We start from the raw sequence: 21,262 nt of genomic DNA, 5'->3' as shown, positions 1-21,262 counted from the left end.
TGCTTCCCCATCTGTTTCCTCCATCAGGCAGGGGTTTTCTCAAAGGCAGGAACTCAAATGCCTTATTGATCTCTGTTTCCCTGGGACCCAGCCCAGGGCCTGACATGGAGTAGATAGATGCCTGATAAATATTTGATCAGATGATGGAATGACTGAATAAGCCAAATAGATCACTGTTGAGTGCTCTTCCAGCTTTGATTTATCTGGGTGGGACCTCCTTTCCCTTCCTTCCTTTAGATTCTGTTAATACCTCTGAAATAGGTAAGATTAATTTAGAGTCCTAGGGAAGAGGGCTGCCTGCCTGGATGGTACAAAGGCTGGCTATGGCTGCTCTATGTGTCTCTGTATACCCAGTGTCGGGGATAGCAGCTGCTGTGGGGACACTGCAGAGTGTCCCAGTTCTGCCATGACTCACCATATGACCATGACAAGACCCTTTGGACCCTCTGTTTCCTCATTGTTTCAAAGAGATTTGTCTAGAATCTAGACGAAGCTTGTCCAACTCGCTGCCCACGGGTCTGGTTTGAAGGCAACTGCTGCACAGGAATGGGAAGGACAGTAAGCCCCACCCACCATCGCCTTCCTTCCCTTTGCCATATAACCCTGTGACCCCGCAAGTCCCTGAACCCAGATCCTTGTTTGTAAAATGGAAATGGATAGCTACCCACCCTTCCACTTTGGCCTTCCTTTGGTGGCAGCCAGATGTGCTCAGGGAAACCTCAGATTTGTGAGTAGGTTTCTACTGGGAGGCAGAAGGAGAAATATTATAGTCTCAGGAAGAGAGAGGAATGAGAGGGAGAGAAGAACTCTCACTCTTTCCACAGGCTTTGGGCATACACAGCCAGCTTGGGAATTGCTGACCATCCTGTGGCCTGGCTACTACTGCATCAGGCTTTCTTCCCACCTGTGTCCAGGTTCTGTCTTTGTCTCTTCTTTGGCTACCTCCATCCTTTTCCTTCAGAGCTGCAAAAACCTTGCCAAAGCCGTATAGTCCTGATGGTGCAGAGCCCCTGTGCCTCTGGCTCTTGTGAAGGGGGATCTGTAGTGCAGTGTCTGCCCTACCCCACAGGGAGTTGTATAGGAACTTGAGGAGGGGTGACTGAGGTAGGGGGCCAGAAGTGGCCCAGATGATAGTCACTTCTGCTGGAACTTTTCTTTGTCCATCTTTCAGCATCCTCTGGTGGAGAAGGCTTAGCTCCATTAATGCTCTCCTAGGTCCGGGCTGTGTATTTTCTTTGGTACGGGAGTGGGGAACTGGGAGGGGCTCATCTGTTTGCCACATGCTACATGTGGAGAGGGTGATTGGTGAGAGGTCATTTTGGAAAAGATCTACACACCTCTTCTGACCCCCGGGACCACTCTCCTGAATCTCCTGGTGGTCTTGGCTTAGGGCCCAGCAGGGCGTGAGTGCTCAGCATCCTGCTGCTTTTACTGTTCTGTTTTTCCCAAAGCTCTGTTGGCTTCCCATGGTTCCCACTGGCTATAGGAATCTTTGTGTAGGGACCTCCCAGTGTTTCCAGACTGTACTGGCACCCAGGGGTCACATTGCCCTCAACTGTGCCTGCTCCTTCTTTTTCTGTTCCCATTGTTACCTCACTGACCACTGCATTTTCAGTATTTGTTGTAGCCCCACAGCCTCTGTGGCCCACTGTGCCACCTCTTCCAGGAAGCCATCCTTGATACCATCTTTCTGGTACCATGTTTGAGCATCTGTGGCCTTTGCTGCCTGTTAGATAATTAGCTCTGGAATCTAACTCCCATGTGTTTACTCCTGCTCTTAAGTACTCTAAACATTTTGAGGCCTCTCCAGGCCCTGGGTTTGTGTTGGACTGGTAGGGAATGGAGAGAAGAGTCAAATGTGGTTTGTTCCTTGGAGAAGCTCATAGGCCAGTGGCCTAAGACACCAGGGAAGCACCAGTAGGTGTGACAAGTGGTGCCACACAAGAGAGGAGGGGGCACCTAGTGTGCCCCTGGCCTGGGCCTGGTGGGGGCTTAAGTGAGGAGGTAGGAGTGGCTTGTGCACAGACTGAGGCAGGAGGGAGTATGGGGAGACATGGGCTGGAGTCTGTGTTGTGTTAATTGAACTTGGACCCTTTTGAGGAGGGCTGGGCTTTTGCTGCCTTCCTCCAGTGCTCTCTGCAGAGTGGGGCACACAGGCCTTGAGGGGTTCTGGGGTCCACAGCCCACAGGTAGGGGCAGTAAAAACCCCCAGAAGGGAAGGAACCTGTCCAGGAAATCTTCGCTTACCTCTTTGAAGCTCCTTAGATTTTAAAGAGACCTTTCATACTTACTATGAGTTGCAATTTTTTTAAGTTATAAAATTTTTTTACTCCACGCATGTTTAAATGGATAGTTTTTGCTACCATTTACATCAATTAGCTTACACACTTCACGTTTTGTGTTTTTGTTTTGTGTTTTTAGAGAAAGGGTCTTGCTTCATTGGCCAGGCTGGAGTATAGTACTGTGATCATAGCTCATAGAGCTTCCTACTCTTCTGCAGCCTCAAACTCTTGGGCTCAAGTGATCTTTCCCACTGCCTCCCAAGTAGCTGGGAGTACAGGCATGTGCTACCATGTCTAGCTAAGTTTTTTTAATTTTTATTTTTTGCAGAGGTGGGGTCTTCCTCTGTTATCTAGACTGGTCTTGAACTCCTGGCCTCAAGCAGTCCTCTTGCGTCAGCCTTCTAAACTGAGCGTATGCACTTTATAAAGGGAAAACGCTCTCTTAATTTCAGACAGGGCATGGTGGCTCATGCTTCTAATCCCAGCACTTCGGGAGGCTGAGGCAGGCGAATCACTGAAGGTCAGGAGTTTGAGAGCAGCTGGCCCACATGGTGAAACCTCGTCTCTATTAAAAATACAAAAATCAGCTGGGCAAGGTGGCGTGCTCCTGTAATCCAAGCTACTTGGGAGGCTGAGGTACGAGAATCACTTGAACCCCGGAGGCGGAGGTTGCAGTGAGCCGAGATTGCACCACTGCACTCCAGCCTGGGCAACAGGGCGAGACACCCAGACCCAGAGAAATATTTCAGTGAAGGCTTGTTTCATGTTCAGAAATTTGGGATACTTTTTGTTATGGTTTTCTTGGCCGTATCTCCATCATTTAGTGGGTTTAGTTTTCAGTATGTCCTCCTGTCCCTTTCTGATTAAATCACTTTTGTATCTCTAACCTCGTTGGCATCTCAGTGTAGTCCAATGAAGGAGGTGCCAGGAGTGGTGATTCTATTTTGCAAATGAAGAAAATGAGGCTCAGAGAGATGGGTCCAGGCCTCTTGCCCACCTTGCCAGTGCTTTTGCTCATAATACCTCTCTACATCCTTTTTGCCTGATGAGTGGTTAACAAGCTTATAAATTTGGGGGACCTCTGTCGGGCTATTTGAAAGTGGATTTTTTGAGCACAGGGGACACTAGGACACAGGTTCCAACAAGAAGATTAGGTCTAATTTAGGGTCTTGCATTTGATGGTTGGGCTCCCTCTCCCCCTTCTCGGGTCTGCCATGTGTCTTCCCCCTAGGGCAGGATTGGCTGGCTCTCACTGGCTGTGCTCTGAGGAGCCCTGCCTTTGCTCTTCTCTTTCTCTTCCCTAGGGTTTCCACTGTCCTTGAACTCTGCCTGGGCAACAGGAATACTGCCCTTATGCACATCCCTGTGGTGGCCAGACAGAGTGGTTATCCCACTTTACTGGACAGGAGGGGAGCTGGTGACAGGCCTGCAACTTGGCCTGATGTCTCGGGGGAGTTGGGGTGGGAGTCAAAGACAGGAAGCAGCCCTACCTTCAGAAGAGCCAGGCACACAGATGGGTCCTCTGTGGTTATTGTCTTCCCCCTTTCCCAGGTTCCAGACTGGCTGCCCACCATATAGCTTGTCCCTTTGACAGCACCCTGTCTCCCCAGTCAGTGGACTGGGTGCTGTCCCAGGATGGGGGTTTACTCTTCTGTAGAGGCAGGTTCTCAGCTGGCCCTGAGGGTTGTATAGCTTCACAGCTCCCCGAGTGCTTGGGCATAGGGTGGCTCAGATGAGGAAACAGGCTCCTTTTAAAGGGAAAGCAACTGCCATTACTGGCATGTCCAAAAGGCGGATGCTCTCCAGGACTGCATGGTCCAGAAGCTCCGCTCTGAGTAACTGCTGGTCTCTAATGTCTGTGGTCTTAGGCCAGGAGTCTGTCCCTGGGCTGAGAAGGGAGGGGAGAAGAGGGAAGAGATGGAAAAGGAACATTGCCCTTCCCAGTCTCCCTGGCCTCATCATATAAGCTTTTATTTTACAAATTCAGTCTTGTGGCATTTTGCCTCAATGCTTAGAGCTGGCCCCAGGTGCCAGGCAGCAGGCACATTTCCTTCTGCCCAGAAAACAAAACACAAATGAATTCGAGGTTGGGCGTGGTAGGGCAGGCCAAGGCTGACCTTCCTATGTGGGTATCTGTGAGGTAGTATGCCTACAAGTAAGGGTCTGTTGTGTGTCTACTCCCACAAAATCCTTCATCGTATGATGAAACAGAGAGGACTGCAGACTTGCCAAGGCCTCGCTATATGCTTGAAGCCAGGATTTGAAACTTGATCTTTAGGGGTGCACATGCCTCAGACTATTGGTGAGTGTGCAGGTGGGGCACTGCAGGCTCAGGAAGCAGCATGTCTGCATATGCTTATCTGTACACAAGTCCATAAGAGTCCCCCTTCTCCCCATACAATGCCCCCATCCCTGCCAGACTTCTTTTTGAGCTGGGGAAATAGCTGCTTGTATTCTTCTCTTCATGGACCAGCTTTATTTCACCTAAGTTTGGGTTTGCACCTGGTGGGGCCCTGGCAAGTGGCCTTATTTATCTCCACTATTGTCAGCTTTTGTAGGCTCCATGTCAGTGGCACTAGGCACACATACATGTGGGCTGTCTCCAGACTTCCCTATTACCAGCACTTCCCAGCATGGCCCTCACAGCAACCATGTGAGGTAAGAGGAATTTCCAGTTTCCTGATGGGGAAACTGAGGCCGAAAGAGTGAGGGACTGCCAGGGCCTCATAGCTAGAGTTTAAGAGCTATGTGGTTCTCCTCACTAAGCGGGAAGGGGATGGTCAGGGAAGTCTTCTTGAAAGAGCAGGAGAAGGCAGATCTTTACTAGGGCAGGGAGCAGAGCAAGGCCCCCAGGATTCTGCCTGGGGCACTGGGAAGCCTGGCTTATGAGAAGGTTCTCAGTCCTCTGAGCTGACATGTGATATACAGGCCAGGCACAGGTTTGTGTGGTCCCTCACTACTTCAGAGCCCCTCAAGAAAGACAGTCTGTTTCTTCATGAGAGTTTGTGGGCAGTTAAGAGACTAAATCCCCCTCACTGCCCCGAGCAGCTTATCTTGTCACTGTCTACCATAGCTGCTTTTGAAATGGTAATGCCCAGGCCATTCCTGAAGCACAGGCAGCATTCACTGTGGGCTTGGGGACATGGTGCCATTCCTGAAGCCTGGGCAGCTGTTGCTATGGGCCTGGGGACCTGGTGCTGGGCAAAGTGAATATGCTGCAGCCCTGATGGGCTGTGCTGGCTGGGCTGTGCCCTCTTGGGTCAAGGCGAGCCTGGGCGTCAGGCCTTTGTCGTCATGCTACATATCAAGCCTCTGGGCTGCTACTTGGGGGATCCTGCCCTTGTTCTCAAAGAGTTCCTCCTTCTCACTTCCCCATCTTCTTCACAGTGAGGGCCTCTTATTACCCCTGGCTTTTCTTTTCTCCCAGAGTTCCCCTGAATGTTGTTTTCTCATGGTTCTGAGTGGGGAGGAGTGCTAGGTCATGGATTTCTGGATATAAGGTGTGACTTTCCTACTCCCCTAAGTAGTTCTCCCCTTCTCAAGCTCCCAAGTTCTGGGACGATCTCGTTTCTTGCCCTCCTGACTAATGGCAGGGAGGTCTAACCCAGACTGTGCCAGACTGGATCAGTCTCTCTCACCTGCAACCAGGGCAGAGGCCATTCCTCTCTGGGGAGTCTCGTGAATTCCTGGGGACCAGCCCTGGCTCTCTCAGGAAAGAAGATGCTGCCATATTTGTTCTGGGAGGCAGGAGGATGAGGGGTGAGGTTGGGAGGTAGCACAGGATGTGGCTTTCAAGAACCTAGTAGAGCATCTCACTGTGCTGCCAGGACCAGGCTGGTGCCTCCTTATGGAAGACAGTACAAGGGACCAGGTGTGGCCAACAGGAACTTGGGAGCGTTGGATGCCTGACCTGGAGCTGCACTGTGCCCACCTGGTCCCTATCTCAGGCACCTGTTCTGCCTTCAACTGATGGAAATATGCGCAGGAGTACAGGCCTGTTGAGTGTGTGTGTGTGTGTGTGTGTGTGTATGTGTGTGTGTGTGTGTACAGTCACACTCACCTTTGCAAGAAGGTGTGGGAGGGGGATGACAGCAGCTCCACACCGGAAGAGCAGACTGGTTTCTGTTTCAAAAGGCAGAGTTTGTGGTTGTTCTGCAGTTTCTGATCTAGCCATTTCCCCTGATGGAAGCTCCTCCTTCTGTCCTTGGAAGCCCTGTGTTCTCGGTTAGGTCTTTTATGGCCCAGTTCTCCCTCCCTCTGTTTCTACCTGAGTATAACTATTCTTTTTTTTTTTTTTTTTTACCATCCCTATTTGATTTTCCCTCCCTCTGCCTGTGTACCTGCTTTTTTCATTTCTTCTTTCAGTCATTAAGCAAGCCCTGGAGGGGTCCTGCCTGGCCTTAGGTGTATGAGCAATGTATGTACATGTTTGTATACAAGAGGCATCAAGTGTATGAGTACCACAGGAAGGAACTTCTCAGTTGGGCCCTTGGTGAAAGAGAAGGGAGCCTGGGAGGTGGACATTTCCAGACTAGGAATCAAGATGAAATAGGGATAGGAAGCAACAGCTATTCTTGCCCTAGGTATGGCTTAGTGGGGATGGAGCAGAGAGGGTGAGAGGGCAAAAGCTGGGGAGGTAAATTCCTGAGCCCTGTCACAAAGAGCCCTCAAGGCCATAGAAGATGTTTGTTTTCCTTAGACTGGCAATGGGCAGCCTCGGGAGGGGCCTAAATGAGGTCTAAGGGGGTCAGAATAATGTTTTATGAAGAGCCAGAAGACTGGGGAAGGATGGCTGATTGGTGAGAACCGGGGGCAGGGAAAACAGCAGGAAAGGCAGGATTCTCAGCTGGAGGACAGGCTGGAGGGTTTGCTGAGGGGTTAGGTGGTTCCAGGTAGAACCAGGAGTGTGTCAGGGATCTAGGGTTAGGGCCAGGAGCAATGCCCACTGTTCCCGGTGGGATAGATGTGGAGTTCTGTGGCAGTTGCTAGAGGGACAGGACAAGAAGAGAGCATCTGGGGGAGTTGGGCTGTTAGGACATTCCAGCTAGGTTGGTGTGCAGTTTGGGCTGGAAGGGCTCCTGGGGTGGGGGCTGGCCAGGCAAATGCTGGCACTGCATCTGGCTCCAAAGTTACCAGGCCAGTCTGGGTTTAGAGCATTTCAAGAGGCTTCAGAGCTTAGGGAATACTCAAAGAAAGTCATCGCTGTTGGCTAAGCCAAGCTTTTTTCCTTTGACCTAATCTACCTTAAATTGGTGACTTCTGGGCTGGAATGTCTGCCCTCCGGCCAGCGGGCAGCCCCTCCCTGTGCTGGAGAGTGTATCAGAGCCTGTGCACCTTTGCTGAGGGAGCAGAGGAGTCCATTGGATGGGCTCCCTCCATGCCCCACATACAGTGCTGAGTGTTTCTAGCTGTTACAACTTTTGATCTTACCAACATCTTTCTGATGCTATTGTATGCTACTCTTTTATGTTACTCACTTCACAAGTGTAGCAGTGAGGTCAGAGTGGCTGTCACTTTATTGAGATCACATAGATGTGAGGTGGAGCTAGGATTTTAGTTCAGCCAGTCTCGCCCAGATCTTGTGCATGTTTTTTCTACCACCCTGCCTTCTAGAGAAACTCAGTCAAACCCTTTGCTTTACAGATGGTAAAACTGAGACTGAGAAGTTAAATGAGTGAACTCGTCATTGTCTCAAGTTTCAGTGGCTGAGGCAGGTCATCTGCTATTCAAGCCCCTGTACCTCTCTGATTATGCCCTGTGAAGGCCAAGGGAGCATGCAAGGGCCTTGGATAGCTATGATAAGGAAATGGTCCCAGGCAAAATGGTGGTCTGGGTCCAGGATGACTGTTGCTCTTGGAGAGCTGATGCCTTGGTCATGGGATGGAGTGGGGATTAGGCCCTTTGCTGAGACTGGTGTGGGGATGTCTTAAGCAATTAGGCATTTCAGGGATGTACCAGTCCTCTGGGCCTGAGCCTAATTCCCAGGGATCCTGAGGCCCATCTTGACCTACCCAGCCCTGCCTCTGGGACTTTATGATTTGATTGGTGTGTACCTCGTCTCAGGAAGTGGTCCTCATGAACAGCCTTGGGTCCCTATTTCTCCTTCTGGAGTCCAGCTGTTTCGCAGGTCAAAATGTCTCAGTGAGGGAACAAAGATAGGAAAGGGACACCCCACAGAACCGCCTTTGCCCCATATGGCCCTCTCTGACGTCTCAGCCCTTACTTAGCAAAGGCCTATCCCTAGACTCAACCCAGCCCTCTTATTACCCAGAGTGACTGAGTGGTCTTGGCTCTGCCTCTGGGGTTCTTCCCTGAAAGACAGTGTAAGAATGAGGAAACCGGTCGGGCGCGGTGGCTCAAGCCTGTAATCCCAGCACTTTGGGAGGCCGAGATAGGCAGATCACGAGGTCAGGAGATCGAGACCATCCTGGCTAACACGGTGAAACCCCGTCTCTACTAAAAAGTACAAAAAACTAGCTGGGCGAGGTGGCGGGCATCTGCAGTCCCAGCTACTCAGGAGGCTGAGGCAGGAGAAGGGCATAAACCCGGGAGGCGGAGCTTGCAGTGAGCTGAGATCCAGCCACTGCACTGCAGCCTGGGCGACAGAGCGAGACTCCATCTCAGGAAAAAAAAAAAAAAAAAAGAATGAGGAAACTAGGCTGCCCTCCTTTCGGTATTGACTCTGGGAGAGCCCAGCTTGATCTTGGCCTCTTTGCTACCTTCCTAGTTGATATTCGAGAAATCAAGGAGATTCGCCCAGGGAAGACCTCACGAGACTTTGATCGCTATCAAGAGGACCCCGCTTTCCGGCCGGACCAGTCACACTGCTTTGTCATTCTCTATGGAATGGAATTCCGTCTGAAGACGCTGAGCCTGCAAGGTGGGAGTCAAGGGGGTGGAGAAGGTAGGGGATAGTTAGGGGATTGCCCGCTCATTCCTGCCCAGTGGGAGGTATGTGCCCTCGGTGCAGCTGATGATACCTTGCTCACAGCCACATCTGAGGATGAAGTGAACATGTGGATCAAGGGCTTAACTTGGCTGATGGAGGATACATTGCAGGCACCCACACCCCTGCAGATTGAGAGGTAAGAACCACTCCTGAAGGGGTTAGGGCTGGGAGCATTAGGGACCAGGGGGACAGAAACAGCAGTCCCTTTGTGTGCCCAGGCATCTCCCGGGCCTGGCCGTAGATAGAGAAGTGGCCCTCACCTCAGGCTTCTTTCTCCAGGTGGCTCCGGAAGCAGTTTTACTCAGTGGATCGGAATCGTGAGGATCGGTAAGTACTGAGCTGTGACTCTAGCCCAGCAGGGTGGGGATGGGCATCCAGAACCTTAGCCAGGCCTCTAAGTAGCTGCCTGGAGAGCCAGAGGACCCAGGGGACCTAAGCGGGGCCAGGGCGGTGGGCAGCAGGTTCTGCCACGTGTAGCTTTCTGCACAAAGTCCTCTGGTGGCCTTGGTGTGAGCTAGTGAGAGGAGCCAGCCACATGCTGTGTGCCCTGCCGCTATGGGCAGAGACTGGGTATGTAGAACTGCCTTTGGGTGTCCTGGAGGTGAGGGTGGCCAGTAGTGTGTGAAGGGTGCCCTGAGGCTTATGGCTCTGAGGCCTGGTGTGGCAGCCAGAGGGGCCAAGGAGAGAAGGGGGAGCAAAGACCAGATGGTGTGGGTGCTGCACCGTGGTGAGATCCTTTGACCTAAAAGAAATGGGAAGCCATGGAAGGGTTCTGAAGAGAGGAGTGATGTGACCTGATGGGTTACTCAGGATCACTCTGGCTGCTGTGTGGAGAGCTCAGTTAGCTGTTTCCACACTCCAGGTGAAAAATGAGAATGCTTGGATCATGATGGTAATGGTAGGAAGTGGCTGGATTTTGGCCATGTTGTATTTTGAAGATAGAGCCAGAAAGAATGTCCTTAACAGATTGATTTTGGGGTTTGAGAGGCATTGAGGATAATAGTATGCTCTTTGGCTCGAGCAACTGGAAAACAGAGTCGCCATTGACTGAGATGAGAAGATCATGGGACGAGCCCATTTGGAGGGAAGCTCAGGGGTTCACTTTGAGGCGTGTTAAGTTTTCTGATGCCTGTTAGCTGTTCAGGGAGAGCTGTTGAGTAGGCAGGTGGTTAGACTGAGTTTAGGTACATACACAGTGGGGGCTGCAGATTTTAACTTGGGAGTATGTAGATAACACTGAAAGCCACAGGGCTGGGTGAGATCACCTAGGGGGCAAGCAGACCGAGAAAAGGGCAGGGTCCAGTGGCTGACCTCAGACCACCCCCATATTAGAGATTGGAGGGGTTGGGGACAAACAGTGCGGTAAGAGGAGAACCCCCAGAGTGCTGAGTTCTGGCAGCCCAAGGAAGAAGACAGTGGTGAAATCTGACCATTGACCCTTGGATTTAACATGGTGAGAAGAGCGGTGTCAGCCAAGTGGTGAGGGGCTCACGGGAATGAGAGGGAGCAATATGACTCTTGCAAGGAGTTTTGCGGTGGCGGGGAGCAAAGAAGAGGGCAAGTACTTGGAGAGCTAAGCAGGGGCAAGACACGTGTTTTTGGTGGAAGAAGTAACAGGCTGTTTGTATGCTGATGGGAAAGAGACCACAGAGGGCAAGATTGGTGATGCAGGCAGTTGCAACCAGAAGGCCTCTGTTTCCTCACTGGAAAACGAGGACCCTGATAGCACCTACCTCCTGGGTGACTGAAGATCAGAGGAGGTGGCACCTGTACAGAGCCAGCCCTCCCTCTGCAGTGCTTGATCCACTCAGTGTGGCGCTCAGCCCCCTTGGGGAATTTTGGTGCCTCCTCCCAGGCCCTTGGGGCTCAGAGGAGGTGACCCCACCCTCCTCTCCCCTCCTTGACACCACCTTCCAGGAGAGAAAGCCCCCCTTCCCCCTTCTCGTCCATCCTGTTGCCAGGTCCAGCAGTGTCCCCAGCCTCACATCATGGGCAGGACACCCCTGGAGAGCAGGGGCCTTGTTCTCTGAGCTTCTTTCCTGGAGCCAGGCCCTGTCTAGCCCCAGGAGGTGCCCAGTTGCCAGTCATTGTATCTGGTGGAGCATGCACCTCCTCCTCCCTCCCCTTCATGGGTTAGTGGGTTCTGAGGACCAAACTCCCAGCATACCAGTGGGCAGCAGGTAGGGACCCGCTGCCGTGCTGCCCCCAGCAGGGAAGTTGTGAGTGAGCCCTGCCTTCTGTCTTGGATGGGCTGACTGCCACCTTGGCACAGGCCTGAGCAGTGCCGGTGGGAGGGGAGGCCTGGAGAGTGGTTTTTCTTCCTCCCATGCCTGACCCACTTTACTGAATCTGTTCACATCTTCCTTGCCAGAATTACAGGCTTTTTTTTTTTTTTTTTTGCTCAGATGAGGAACTGAGGTCCAAAGAAAGGAAGGGACTAACCTTGGTCACCCCATGGGTTCTGATCCAGTCTCGCCCTCAGGACTCCAGGTTCCCAGAATAGTGTTGTTTACCTGTCCAGCCCCAGGTGGGCTCGACCCACAGGTCAGAGGTCATAAGAAGCTGGATGAGACCACTGGGGATGTCCCTGTTTTCTCAGTATATCAGCCAAGGACCTAAAGAACATGCTGTCCCAGGTCAACTACCGGGTCCCCAACATGCGCTTCCTCCGAGAGCGGCTGACGGTAAGTGCCCCCCAGGGCTGTCTGTAGTTGGGGGCAGGGGAAGCCAAGAGCCCTGCAGCTGGGGCCCTGACTGCCTGACTGGCGCTCCCGCTCTATACCATGCAGGACCTGGAGCAGCGCAGCGGGGACATCACCTACGGGCAGTTTGCTCAGCTGTACCGCAGCCTCATGTACAGCGCCCAGAAGACGGTGCATGAGCCACCTGCCCTCCCTCAACCCCTGCCCCTGCTCCTCCACCCCACCCCCCAGCTCTGCCTGCCTCAGCCCTGCTGCCCTGCTTAGGGGCTTTTGGGTGCCATTTCTCCAGTTCTTCTCCTCTTGAGGCCTACCCCCATCTGCTGCTCTAGCCTGTCTTCTTACTAGCCCCTTTCCCACATGGCCTCCCAGGGGCTCTTGCCCTGACCAGGTTCTGTTTCCTGCAGATGGACCTCCCCTTCTTGGAAGCCAGTACTCTGAGGTTTGGTTTGGAGTGGGGAGGTGGGGTTTTCCCTGGGCCCCCTTCATCTCACCACTGGGCGATTCCTGATCCAGGTGGGAGGCAGTGGGAGTAGGGAACCATGCTGGACCATTCTGGGAAGCTGTGCTGGCTGGGAGTTGGGTTCTGCCTTCCATGGGGCACCTTGTTGTCTGTTGACCATGCTAGCTAGCTTACCTTCTCTCCCTGCAGGGCTGGGGAGCGGCCGGAGCTTTGCCGAGTGTCCCTTCCTGAGTTCCAGCAGTTCCTTCTTGACTACCAGGGGGTATGGCTGGGCTGACATTGGCCCAGGCTGTCAGGTTGTTGGGGGGCTGGGCTCATCAATGACTGGAGGCTTCTCTCATTCCCTGCCCTCCCCACCCCATCAGGAGCTGTGGGCTGTTGATCGCCTCCAGGTGCAGGAGTTCATGCTCAGCTTCCTCCGAGACCCCTTGCGAGAGATCGAGGAGCCATACTTCTTCCTGGATGAGGTGAGTCCGACGTTTCACCCATTTTTTGTCAAGAGAATGGGTAGGGGTGACCAGAACCCCACCTGGGCTTCAGGAGCTAGACGCTTCTTAGGGATGCCACCTTGTTCCTACCTGCTATGCATCTTGCCCACCCCCAGTTGGGACAGAGCACTCTCTCTCCTACCCCCAACCTACCATCTTGGGTTGGACCGGGCAGGGACTCACTTTCTCTTCCCTTCCACATGTTCCTGGACAGTTTGTCACCTTCCTGTTCTCCAAAGAGAATAGTGTGTGGAACTCACAGCTGGATGCAGTATGCCCGGACACCATGAACAACCCCCTTTCCCACTATTGGATCTCCTCCTCACACAACACGTGAGTGTGGCTCCTTCGGGCCCACCCAGCTTCTTCCCAGGAGGGCCTATCTGACCATACATGCCTCTCCTTGCCTATCCAGGTACCTGACCGGGGACCAGTTCTCCAGTGAGTCCTCCTTGGAAGCCTATGCTCGCTGCCTGCGGATGGGCTGTCGCTGCATTGAGTGTGCGTGGGGTCCGGGGCTGGGGGAGGGAAGATGGGAGGCCTGCCTGCTTGACCATGATGATGTTGCTCCCCAGTGGACTGCTGGGACGGCCCAGATGGGATGCCAGTTATTTACCATGGGCACACCCTTACCACCAAGATCAAGTTCTCAGATGTCCTGCAAACCATCAAGGAGCATGCCTTTGTGGCCTCAGAGTGAGTCAGAGGCTGGAGGACCCAGGGGTTAACTTGGCTCCAGCTCTCTCATTCTAGAGGGACAGAGGGCAGCAAGACTCCTCGAATACCCTGTCCCCTCTCCCTCAGCCTTTCATCTTTGTCCTTCCTCTTGGCCTCTCCTCGTCACCTGCTTCCTGTTTGAGCTGTTGCTTCCCAAGTTACACTTTCTGTTTCCTACATGTTGAGCCCACTTTCTTTTTCATGGGTCCTTTAGACTGTACAACACATGCTCTTCTCATCTTCAGGAAACATGCCCTGCTTTCTTTAGGCCAGTGTCCTGCCAACTCCTTTGCCCTCACAGCCCAGGAGATTGTCTGTCTTCCCTATGTCCCATTCCTTCAATTCTGTTTACTGCTTAAACTGTGGTCACTGGTCTCCCTTAGCTCACCAGGGCTCTAACAGCTAACTTTGGAGGCTTCTCCTCTCTTCTGGCCTCTTTGGTGGCCTCATTTTTCTTGCACTGCTGAGCAGCCTCCATAATTGGGCCAGCTCGGGCTGCATCAGTGGCCACCCTTTGATTTCCACTGCTGCCACAGCTGTAGAACCCCCGCTGCCCCGCCAGTGGCTATGGCCTGGGATGGTTTTTATAGACAAGAAATCCCCAGGCCCTTGGCTCCCAACACCTCACTGTGAGGGGCTACTTAGACCCCAGAGAATTGCAGAATCTGTTTCACTGTGCTTGTCCCCCACCCTGCAGGTACCCAGTCATCCTGTCCATTGAGGACCACTGCAGCATTGCCCAGCAGAGGAACATGGCCCAGCACTTCAAGAAGGTGCTAGGGGACACACTCCTCACCAAGCCCGTGGAGATCTCCGCCGATGGGCTCCCCTCACCCAACCAGCTTAAGAGGAAGATCCTCATCAAGGTGGGGGTGGTGGGCTTATTGGGGAAGCCCCACACTTCTCAGTGCCTCGCCCAGGCCATGGCTTCAGCTATTGGGCCTACGCCTGGGTGAGGAGGTGGGGTGATGACTGGAGTCTGCATTGCCTTGCTCTGGTTGCCCCTCCAGCACAAGAAGCTGGCTGAGGGCAGTGCCTACGAGGAGGTGCCTACATCCATGATGTACTCTGAGAACGACATCAGCAACTCCATCAAGAATGGCATCCTCTACCTGGAGGACCCTGTGAACCATGTGAGGACTGGGCCGGGCTGGGGGTGGTGGGCCAGTGGGTGTGAGGACCCTGGCTCACAAGTCCCTCTTTGGTCCGTTCCAGGAATGGTATCCCCACTACTTCGTTCTGACCAGCAGCAAGATCTACTACTCTGAGGAGACCAGCAGTGACCAGGGCAACGAGGATGAGGAGGAGCCCAAGGAGGTGAGGAACCAGCTCAGGTCTGGGGCTGGGCCAGGTCGGGCCTGGGCCAGGGTCCCAGTGTCTTTGCTGTTGCCTTCCCCTGACAGGTCAGCAGCAGCACAGAGCTGCACTCCAATGAGAAGTGGTTCCATGGGAAGCTAGGGGCAGGGCGTGACGGGCGGCACATCGCTGAGCGCCTGCTCACTGAGTACTGCATCGAGACCGGGGCCCCTGACGGCTCCTTCCTCGTGCGAGAGAGTGAGACCTTCGTGGGCGACTACACGCTCTCTTTCTGGTAACACTTCCCATGCAGATGCACATATTCAGTCAGCGTGTGTACACAGACATGACACCACCCAGAGATAATCAGTTAACATTTGAGCCTTTGATCCAGAACAATAATTATGCTTTACATGGAACATAAATTTCTCTCTCTCTCTCTCACCCCCCGCCATACCCCTCCCTTTTCGGTTCATTTGAAGCCTTTCAGTGCAACTGCCCACACCTGAGCTCCTCAGGAGATTGGCCTCCCTCCTTGAGGCTCGGTGCCTCATTTGAGGTGGAACTTGGTCTTTGGGGCCCTGGCCTATTTCTCCCAGCCTCCCTCACGTTGTGTCTTCCACAGGCGGAACGGGAAAGTCCAGCACTGCCGTATCCACTCACGGCAAGATGCTGGGACCCCCAAGTTCTTCTTGACAGACAACCTCGTCTTTGACTCCCTCTATGACCTCATCACACACTACCAGCAGGTGCCCCTGCGCTGCAATGAGTTTGAGATGCGACTTTCAGAGCCTGTCCCACAGACCAATGCCCATGAGAGCAAAGAGTGAGGGAGGGACCTGGGGGTGGGCAGGGCAGGGCAATGGGTGGTGCTGGCTGGGCCTGACTCTGCCTGTCCTCAGGTGGTACCACGCGAGCCTGACCAGAGCACAGGCTGAGCACATGCTGATGCGTGTCCCTCGTGATGGGGCCTTCCTGGTGCGGAAGCGGAATGAGCCCAACTCATATGCCATCTCTTTCCGGTGAGGGGTATGGCCCTGGGTTGTGGGGCCTTGCTTGGGTCTGAGCTGCCCTGACCCTGTGTGACTGTTTTGTCCTTGTGAAGGGCTGAAGGCAAGATCAAGCATTGCCGTGTCCAGCAAGAGGGCCAGACTGTGATGCTAGGGAACTCGGAGTTCGACAGCCTTGTTGACCTCATCAGCTACTATGAGAAGCACCCGCTATACCGCAAGATGAAGCTGCGCTATCCAATCAATGAGGAGGCGCTGGAGAAGATTGGCACAGCTGTGAGGGGCTGTGGTAGACGGGGCATGGCAGGGGAGGCAGGAGAGACCCAGAATCTTAGCAGTCACTGGATAATCTGGATATGTGTAACAGCAAGGCCTGGGGTGTTGTAGGAGTTCATAGGAAGGCCCCTGAGTCCAGCTGGGAGCCAGTGTGGGTACCAGGAGGGTGTCTGGAGGAGGGGACACCTGAGCAGTGTCCACAAGGATGGGGACAGGCACATAAGCAGCGGGTTCTCCATGAGTCAAGGTGAGGAGTGAGGAGGTTCTGGGGCTCATGCTGGGAGAGGTGCACACAGTGGAAGCTCATCAACCTGGGCTTGGCCTGGACTCTGTCCTAGGGCAGGTAGGAAGAGGCTACCCAAGAGTAGCTGTGGAGCCTCCTGGTGGATGGTATGGAGGGCAGAGCCACAGGAGGTGAGACCACTGAGGGAAAAAGTCGGGACTCATGGCAGCACAGCTGGTGATAAGGGTCCTGGACAGAAGAAAGGGGTCTAGGACCAGGAGATCAGTTGAGAGACTTATGTCGCCAGCAGACAGGGCTGGCTGGGGAGAGGCCTGTTGTCCACTGGCACCAGGGGCTCAGGTGATGGAGAGGAGTGGCCGGAGGAGTGTGGGGAGTGGAAAGGCTCTTCCTGACTTTGGGCTCAGCAGCGAACCGATGAGCCACTGAACTAAAGCACTGAATATGGGTAGTCTGTGAAGGGCCCACCTGCACATAGCTCAGAAATACTTGGGAGTTTGGGCATTTCGGACCTGAGAGATTTTGGAATCCTGGACTGGGCCTCACGTATAAGAATGTGAAGAAAAGAAAGGGTGAGACCCTGCCTGAGGCCTCTGAAGCCATCTCCACTGAGGTTGAAGGATCCCTGTGGACCAGGTGCTAGTGGTGGTGGCCGCCTTGTGGCCTGATGAGGAAGGCCAGGTGGAAGTTTGCTGCACTGGGGGAAAGGGAAGCTGCTGCGGAAGCCAGTAGCTGCTTTCTACCTCTAGGCTCTGGGGCATTAACATATCCCATTGTGTCCTGTTTCCAGGAGCCTGACTACGGGGCCCTGTATGAGGGACGCAACCCTGGCTTCTATGTAGAGGCAAACCCTATGCCAACTTTCAAGGTACAGCTCAGGCCTCTGGGCACAGGAAGCTGGGGAGGGTCCCCAGCTGCTCAGCTGCTTGGGGCTTCATTTCTGTGTTCTGGGCCATCTGTGGTCTTTATGGAGAAGTGGTGGTTGTGGTTTTCCGAGGCCCAAGAGGTTGTGAGAGATGTGTGGTTGGTGAGCGACCGCAGGTCTTCCAGGGCCAACCCACTCCCTAGCCCCTACCCTTTAGGTCAGCAGTGACCCTTTAAAACTCCTGTGGGTGACCCCCATTTCCTCCCTGGGCAGCAGCGGGGTAGGAGCTGGGAGGCACACTGGCCACTCATTCCCCAGTCTCATGGAGCTCTGTCACACAGGTTCTTTTTCGTTTTGCCTTTTTCTCTAAAAAGGCCTGGGCCCTGTTTTTCACCCCCTCCCCTCCACAGCCAGGGGATCTGGAAGGAGGTTTTTCTTTCCGCTTCACAGATGAGTGGTGGGGTCCCATCCAGGCCCCATATGCTTCCAGGTCCCGGGGAGGCACTCAGGGCAACTGGACACCCTGCCTTCTTGGCCTGCCAGCCCTGACTCCTGGGAGCGGATTCAGGGTTCTCCCTGTGGCCCAGGGTGGGGCTTAAGGTTCCACCTGGGTCCTGAGGTACTTCACTGGCAGAGGCCCTGCCTCTCTGATCATATCTGTCCTGGAGCCTCCCTGCAGGGCAGTAACAAGAACTATAACTGGGGCCTGTTGATGGCAGTGTCATCTCCCACTGGCCTGACCCCAGACTGGGAAGCCCAGGCACACGTGTGTGTGCACGTGAAGCCCCAGGTCAGCAGTGGCAGGGAGAGCCTTTCTGCTCTGACTGGTGCTTCTCACCTCTGCAGTGTGCAGTCAAAGCCCTCTTTGACTACAAGGCCCAGAGGGAGGATGAGCTGACCTTCACCAAGAGCGCCATCATCCAGAATGTGGAGAAGCAAGAGGGAGGCTGGTGAGCCAGTGGTGTGGTAGGCCCAGAGTCCAAGGGCCCCATTGGAGCTGAGGCCCCAAAGACATGCATTTGTGATGTGCTTGTCTCCTGTGTGCACCAGCAGTGCCTGCCTCAGCCTGGCTTAGGCATGGGAGCCCCTACCAAAGGATACCCTCCTCATGAGAGTTTGGGGTGGTTGCTGGAGGTTAGCACCTTATGGCTCCTACAGGTGGCGAGGGGACTACGGAGGGAAGAAGCAGCTGTGGTTCCCATCAAACTACGTGGAAGAGATGGTCAACCCCGTGGCCCTGGAGCCAGAGAGGGAGGTAAGACCAGAACCACCTGAGGAACAGCATTCCCTATCCCCAGATTTTCCTTGGCATGCCCCCATCACACAGTCCCAAGCACGCACGTGCATGCACAGACACCTGTCACATGGACTGGTCACAGCCCATGTGGCCATGCTTGTAGTCTCCCATATACGTGTGCTACGTTTGACAGTCACAGGTGCACCCACAAGATGTATTTGTTCCATGCACACGGATATCCCCTCACACACGTGCAGTAGCCATGCTGACCATTGGTGGGCTTTGCTTCCCACAGCACTTGGACGAGAACAGCCCCCTAGGGGACTTGCTGCGGGGGGTCTTGGATGTGCCGGCTTGTCAAATTGGTGAGCTCCCATCCGTTTCTCTTGCCCACTGTTCCCTAGGGTGAGGTTCTTTGTATCTCTCTCCTGCTCCTAGGGAGGAAGCTGATGGCTGAACCCCAAAGGCTGCCCTCACTCCAACCTCTCCCCATACTCTGGACATCCCCTTGACACCCTGGGCTCCCTCTGTCACCCTCAGCTTTGACCCCTGCATGTTTACCCCATGCCAGGCACTGGGGAACCCGTCAGAATCAGCAAGGATGATGCTCCTGGTTGGCTGACATCCCCAGGCCTAATGGGTTGCACCACAGGGATGTGACAAGGCTTGGAGATGGGGTGGAGAGGGAGACATGGCTTGAGGGAAGAAGCATGAGTCAGAGCTAAGTTGGAACACTGGCTCCACCACAACCAGCAGTGACTCGTTTGAGTTGCAGCATCGTCATCTGTAAAATGGGCCTGCAGAGCAGTCCTTCCCCTCATGGGGTGTGGGAAGGAGGAAATGGGATGAGATAGAACTCATTTGAGCCAGTGCCTGCGGTGTGAAGTGGGGTGGAGGGGGTGAGATGTCTATTCCCAGCTTTTATCTGCTCTCGCCCTCCCAGCCATCCGTCCTGAGGGCAAGAACAACCGGCTCTTCGTCTTCTCCATCAGCATGGCGTCGGTGGCCCACTGGTCCCTGGATGTTGCTGCCGACTCACAGGAGGAGCTGCAGGACTGGGTGAAAAAGATCCGTGAAGTGGCCCAGACTGCAGATGCCAGGGTGAGATCCTGCTGGAGCCTGGTGGGAGGCAGTGTGTGGGCCTGTCAGGCAGCTGAGGCCTCCAGCTCCCAGCACAAGCCCCCTCAGAGCAGTGGGGCAGCCAATGGCCTATGCTAGATAGGCCACAGCCCCTGCCTTAGCTAGGGATGGAGAAGAAACAGACACATGAGATGCAATGTGGAGTGTTTAGGTCATGTTGAGTTTGAGATACTGATGGGTTGTTCAAGTGGGTCTGCTTAATGGGCAGTTGGATACACAAGACCAGAGCTAAGAGGTGAAGTCCTGGGCTGGAAGCAGGAGTAGAGTGGGGGCTGAGGCATAGAAGGGATGAGGTGGTGTCGAATAGGAAGAGAACTTGGGATGGATTGAGAAGCTGCATATGAGAAGGCATGGGCAAGGAAGGGAGCCCAGGAAAGGCAGGTCAGACAGACTGCAGGCCACTGGTGAGGGAGGGGGTCTGCTGTGTCGAGGGCTACAGAGGTAAAGACAGGCACGATAAGAACTTGTAAGTGCCCTTTGGATTCAGCAGCAGCAAATAGCCCTGGTGAGACTTTTGGGCTGCATCAGCAGCATGGCTGGGGTTGGATGGCAGTGGGCAGTGAGGAGTCTGGAATGGCAAAGGCAGAGCCTTTGTAGGGCCTGTCCTTGAGGGAGAGGACAGGTGGCTGGGGTTTGAGCAGGCTTTAAGCAGATAGCTGAAAGGAGCAAGCAGGGTGTAGGAGGAGATGGAGCCCAAGCTTAGCTGGTAGGACCAGCCTTCTGGGGAAGGGTGGCCTCTTCCACTGAGCCTGGGGGAACAGAGAAGTATTCTCAAGGGTTAGGGAGTTCCTACTTGGTGGCCCTTTCACCAAGTGCATTTGGTAGATGGGTCTGTAGCTGCTTTGGAGAGGGCAACTGCAAGCCAAACAGAGAAGGGATAGGGGGCTTGCCAGGCTGTCCCCTAGAGGAAAAGGTACTGGCATACCAGGTGGTTGAAGGACTGGATCCGGGGGTCTAGGCTGAAAAAGGAAGAGTCTGAATATAAGCCACTGAGGCCGGGTATGGTGTGATCCCAGCACTTTGGGAGGCCGAGGTAGGCAGATCACAAGGTCATGAGTTTGGGACCAGCCTGACCAATATGGTGAAACCCTGTCTCTACTGAAGATACAAAAATTAGCCGGGCATGGTGGCGGGCACCTGTAATCCCAGCTACTCGGCAGGCTGAGGCAGGAGAATCGCTGGAACCCAGGAGGTGTAGGTGGCAGTGAGCCGAGATCATGCCACTGAACTCCAGCCTGGGCAACAGAGCAAGACTCCGTCTCAAAAAAAAAAAAAAAAAAAAGCCACTGAAAGAAGAAAGTCCTCCGGGGGTGAGAGGATAGGATGGGGTGCTTATAAGTGGGCTTCTGTAGAGATTTGGCATGGAGATATGCCATGAAGAGTGGGTGGTTATATTGGAGTTGGGGGAGCTGAGGCAGTGAGGATCATCCTTAGGACACAGATGGAGACCAAGCCAGGGGCCTGCATCCCCAGTGCAGTCACAGGTGACACAGAAGAATCATTTTTACCCTGGGATGAGGCTGGGTAATGAATGGTCAGAAAGTGTCACTTGGGAGTGTGGCCAATTCCAGGATCCCTGGAAGGTCACTGGGAACATGG

The 21,262-nt window shown here is 54.0% G+C and overlaps 1 protein-coding gene across 2 annotated transcripts in view; it reads left to right on the top strand.

Annotated features, from left to right (window-relative positions):
• The window catches only part of LOC105496357 (phospholipase C gamma 1), a 38,356-nt gene that overhangs the window by 13,339 nt on the left and 3,755 nt on the right, over window positions 1–21,262 (top strand). For both annotated transcript variants that reach the window (XM_011766694.3, XM_011766693.3), the window contains exons 2-24: window positions 9,010–9,162; window positions 9,274–9,367; window positions 9,511–9,558; window positions 11,831–11,915; window positions 12,021–12,104; window positions 12,338–12,372; window positions 12,583–12,655; window positions 12,759–12,860; window positions 13,096–13,214; window positions 13,297–13,382; window positions 13,457–13,577; window positions 14,296–14,464; window positions 14,609–14,731; window positions 14,814–14,915; window positions 15,002–15,189; window positions 15,520–15,720; window positions 15,797–15,916; window positions 16,000–16,180; window positions 17,212–17,289; window positions 18,133–18,236; window positions 18,445–18,541; window positions 18,819–18,888; window positions 19,467–19,624. In XM_011766694.3, coding sequence (XP_011764996.1) covers window positions 9,010–9,162; window positions 9,274–9,367; window positions 9,511–9,558; window positions 11,831–11,915; window positions 12,021–12,104; window positions 12,338–12,372; window positions 12,583–12,655; window positions 12,759–12,860; window positions 13,096–13,214; window positions 13,297–13,382; window positions 13,457–13,577; window positions 14,296–14,464; window positions 14,609–14,731; window positions 14,814–14,915; window positions 15,002–15,189; window positions 15,520–15,720; window positions 15,797–15,916; window positions 16,000–16,180; window positions 17,212–17,289; window positions 18,133–18,236; window positions 18,445–18,541; window positions 18,819–18,888; window positions 19,467–19,624 — 2,591 coding nt within the window. The remainder of the gene's footprint in view (window positions 1–9,009; window positions 9,163–9,273; window positions 9,368–9,510; window positions 9,559–11,830; window positions 11,916–12,020; window positions 12,105–12,337; window positions 12,373–12,582; window positions 12,656–12,758; window positions 12,861–13,095; window positions 13,215–13,296; window positions 13,383–13,456; window positions 13,578–14,295; window positions 14,465–14,608; window positions 14,732–14,813; window positions 14,916–15,001; window positions 15,190–15,519; window positions 15,721–15,796; window positions 15,917–15,999; window positions 16,181–17,211; window positions 17,290–18,132; window positions 18,237–18,444; window positions 18,542–18,818; window positions 18,889–19,466; window positions 19,625–21,262) is intronic.

The sequence above is a fragment of the Macaca nemestrina genome, chromosome 15, assembly GCF_043159975.1.
Source record: "Macaca nemestrina isolate mMacNem1 chromosome 15, mMacNem.hap1, whole genome shotgun sequence".
Taxonomy (NCBI): Eukaryota; Metazoa; Chordata; class Mammalia; order Primates; family Cercopithecidae; genus Macaca; species Macaca nemestrina.
Note: the sequence above shows the minus strand (reverse complement) of the source record. Positions and strands in the feature narration are given on the sequence as shown.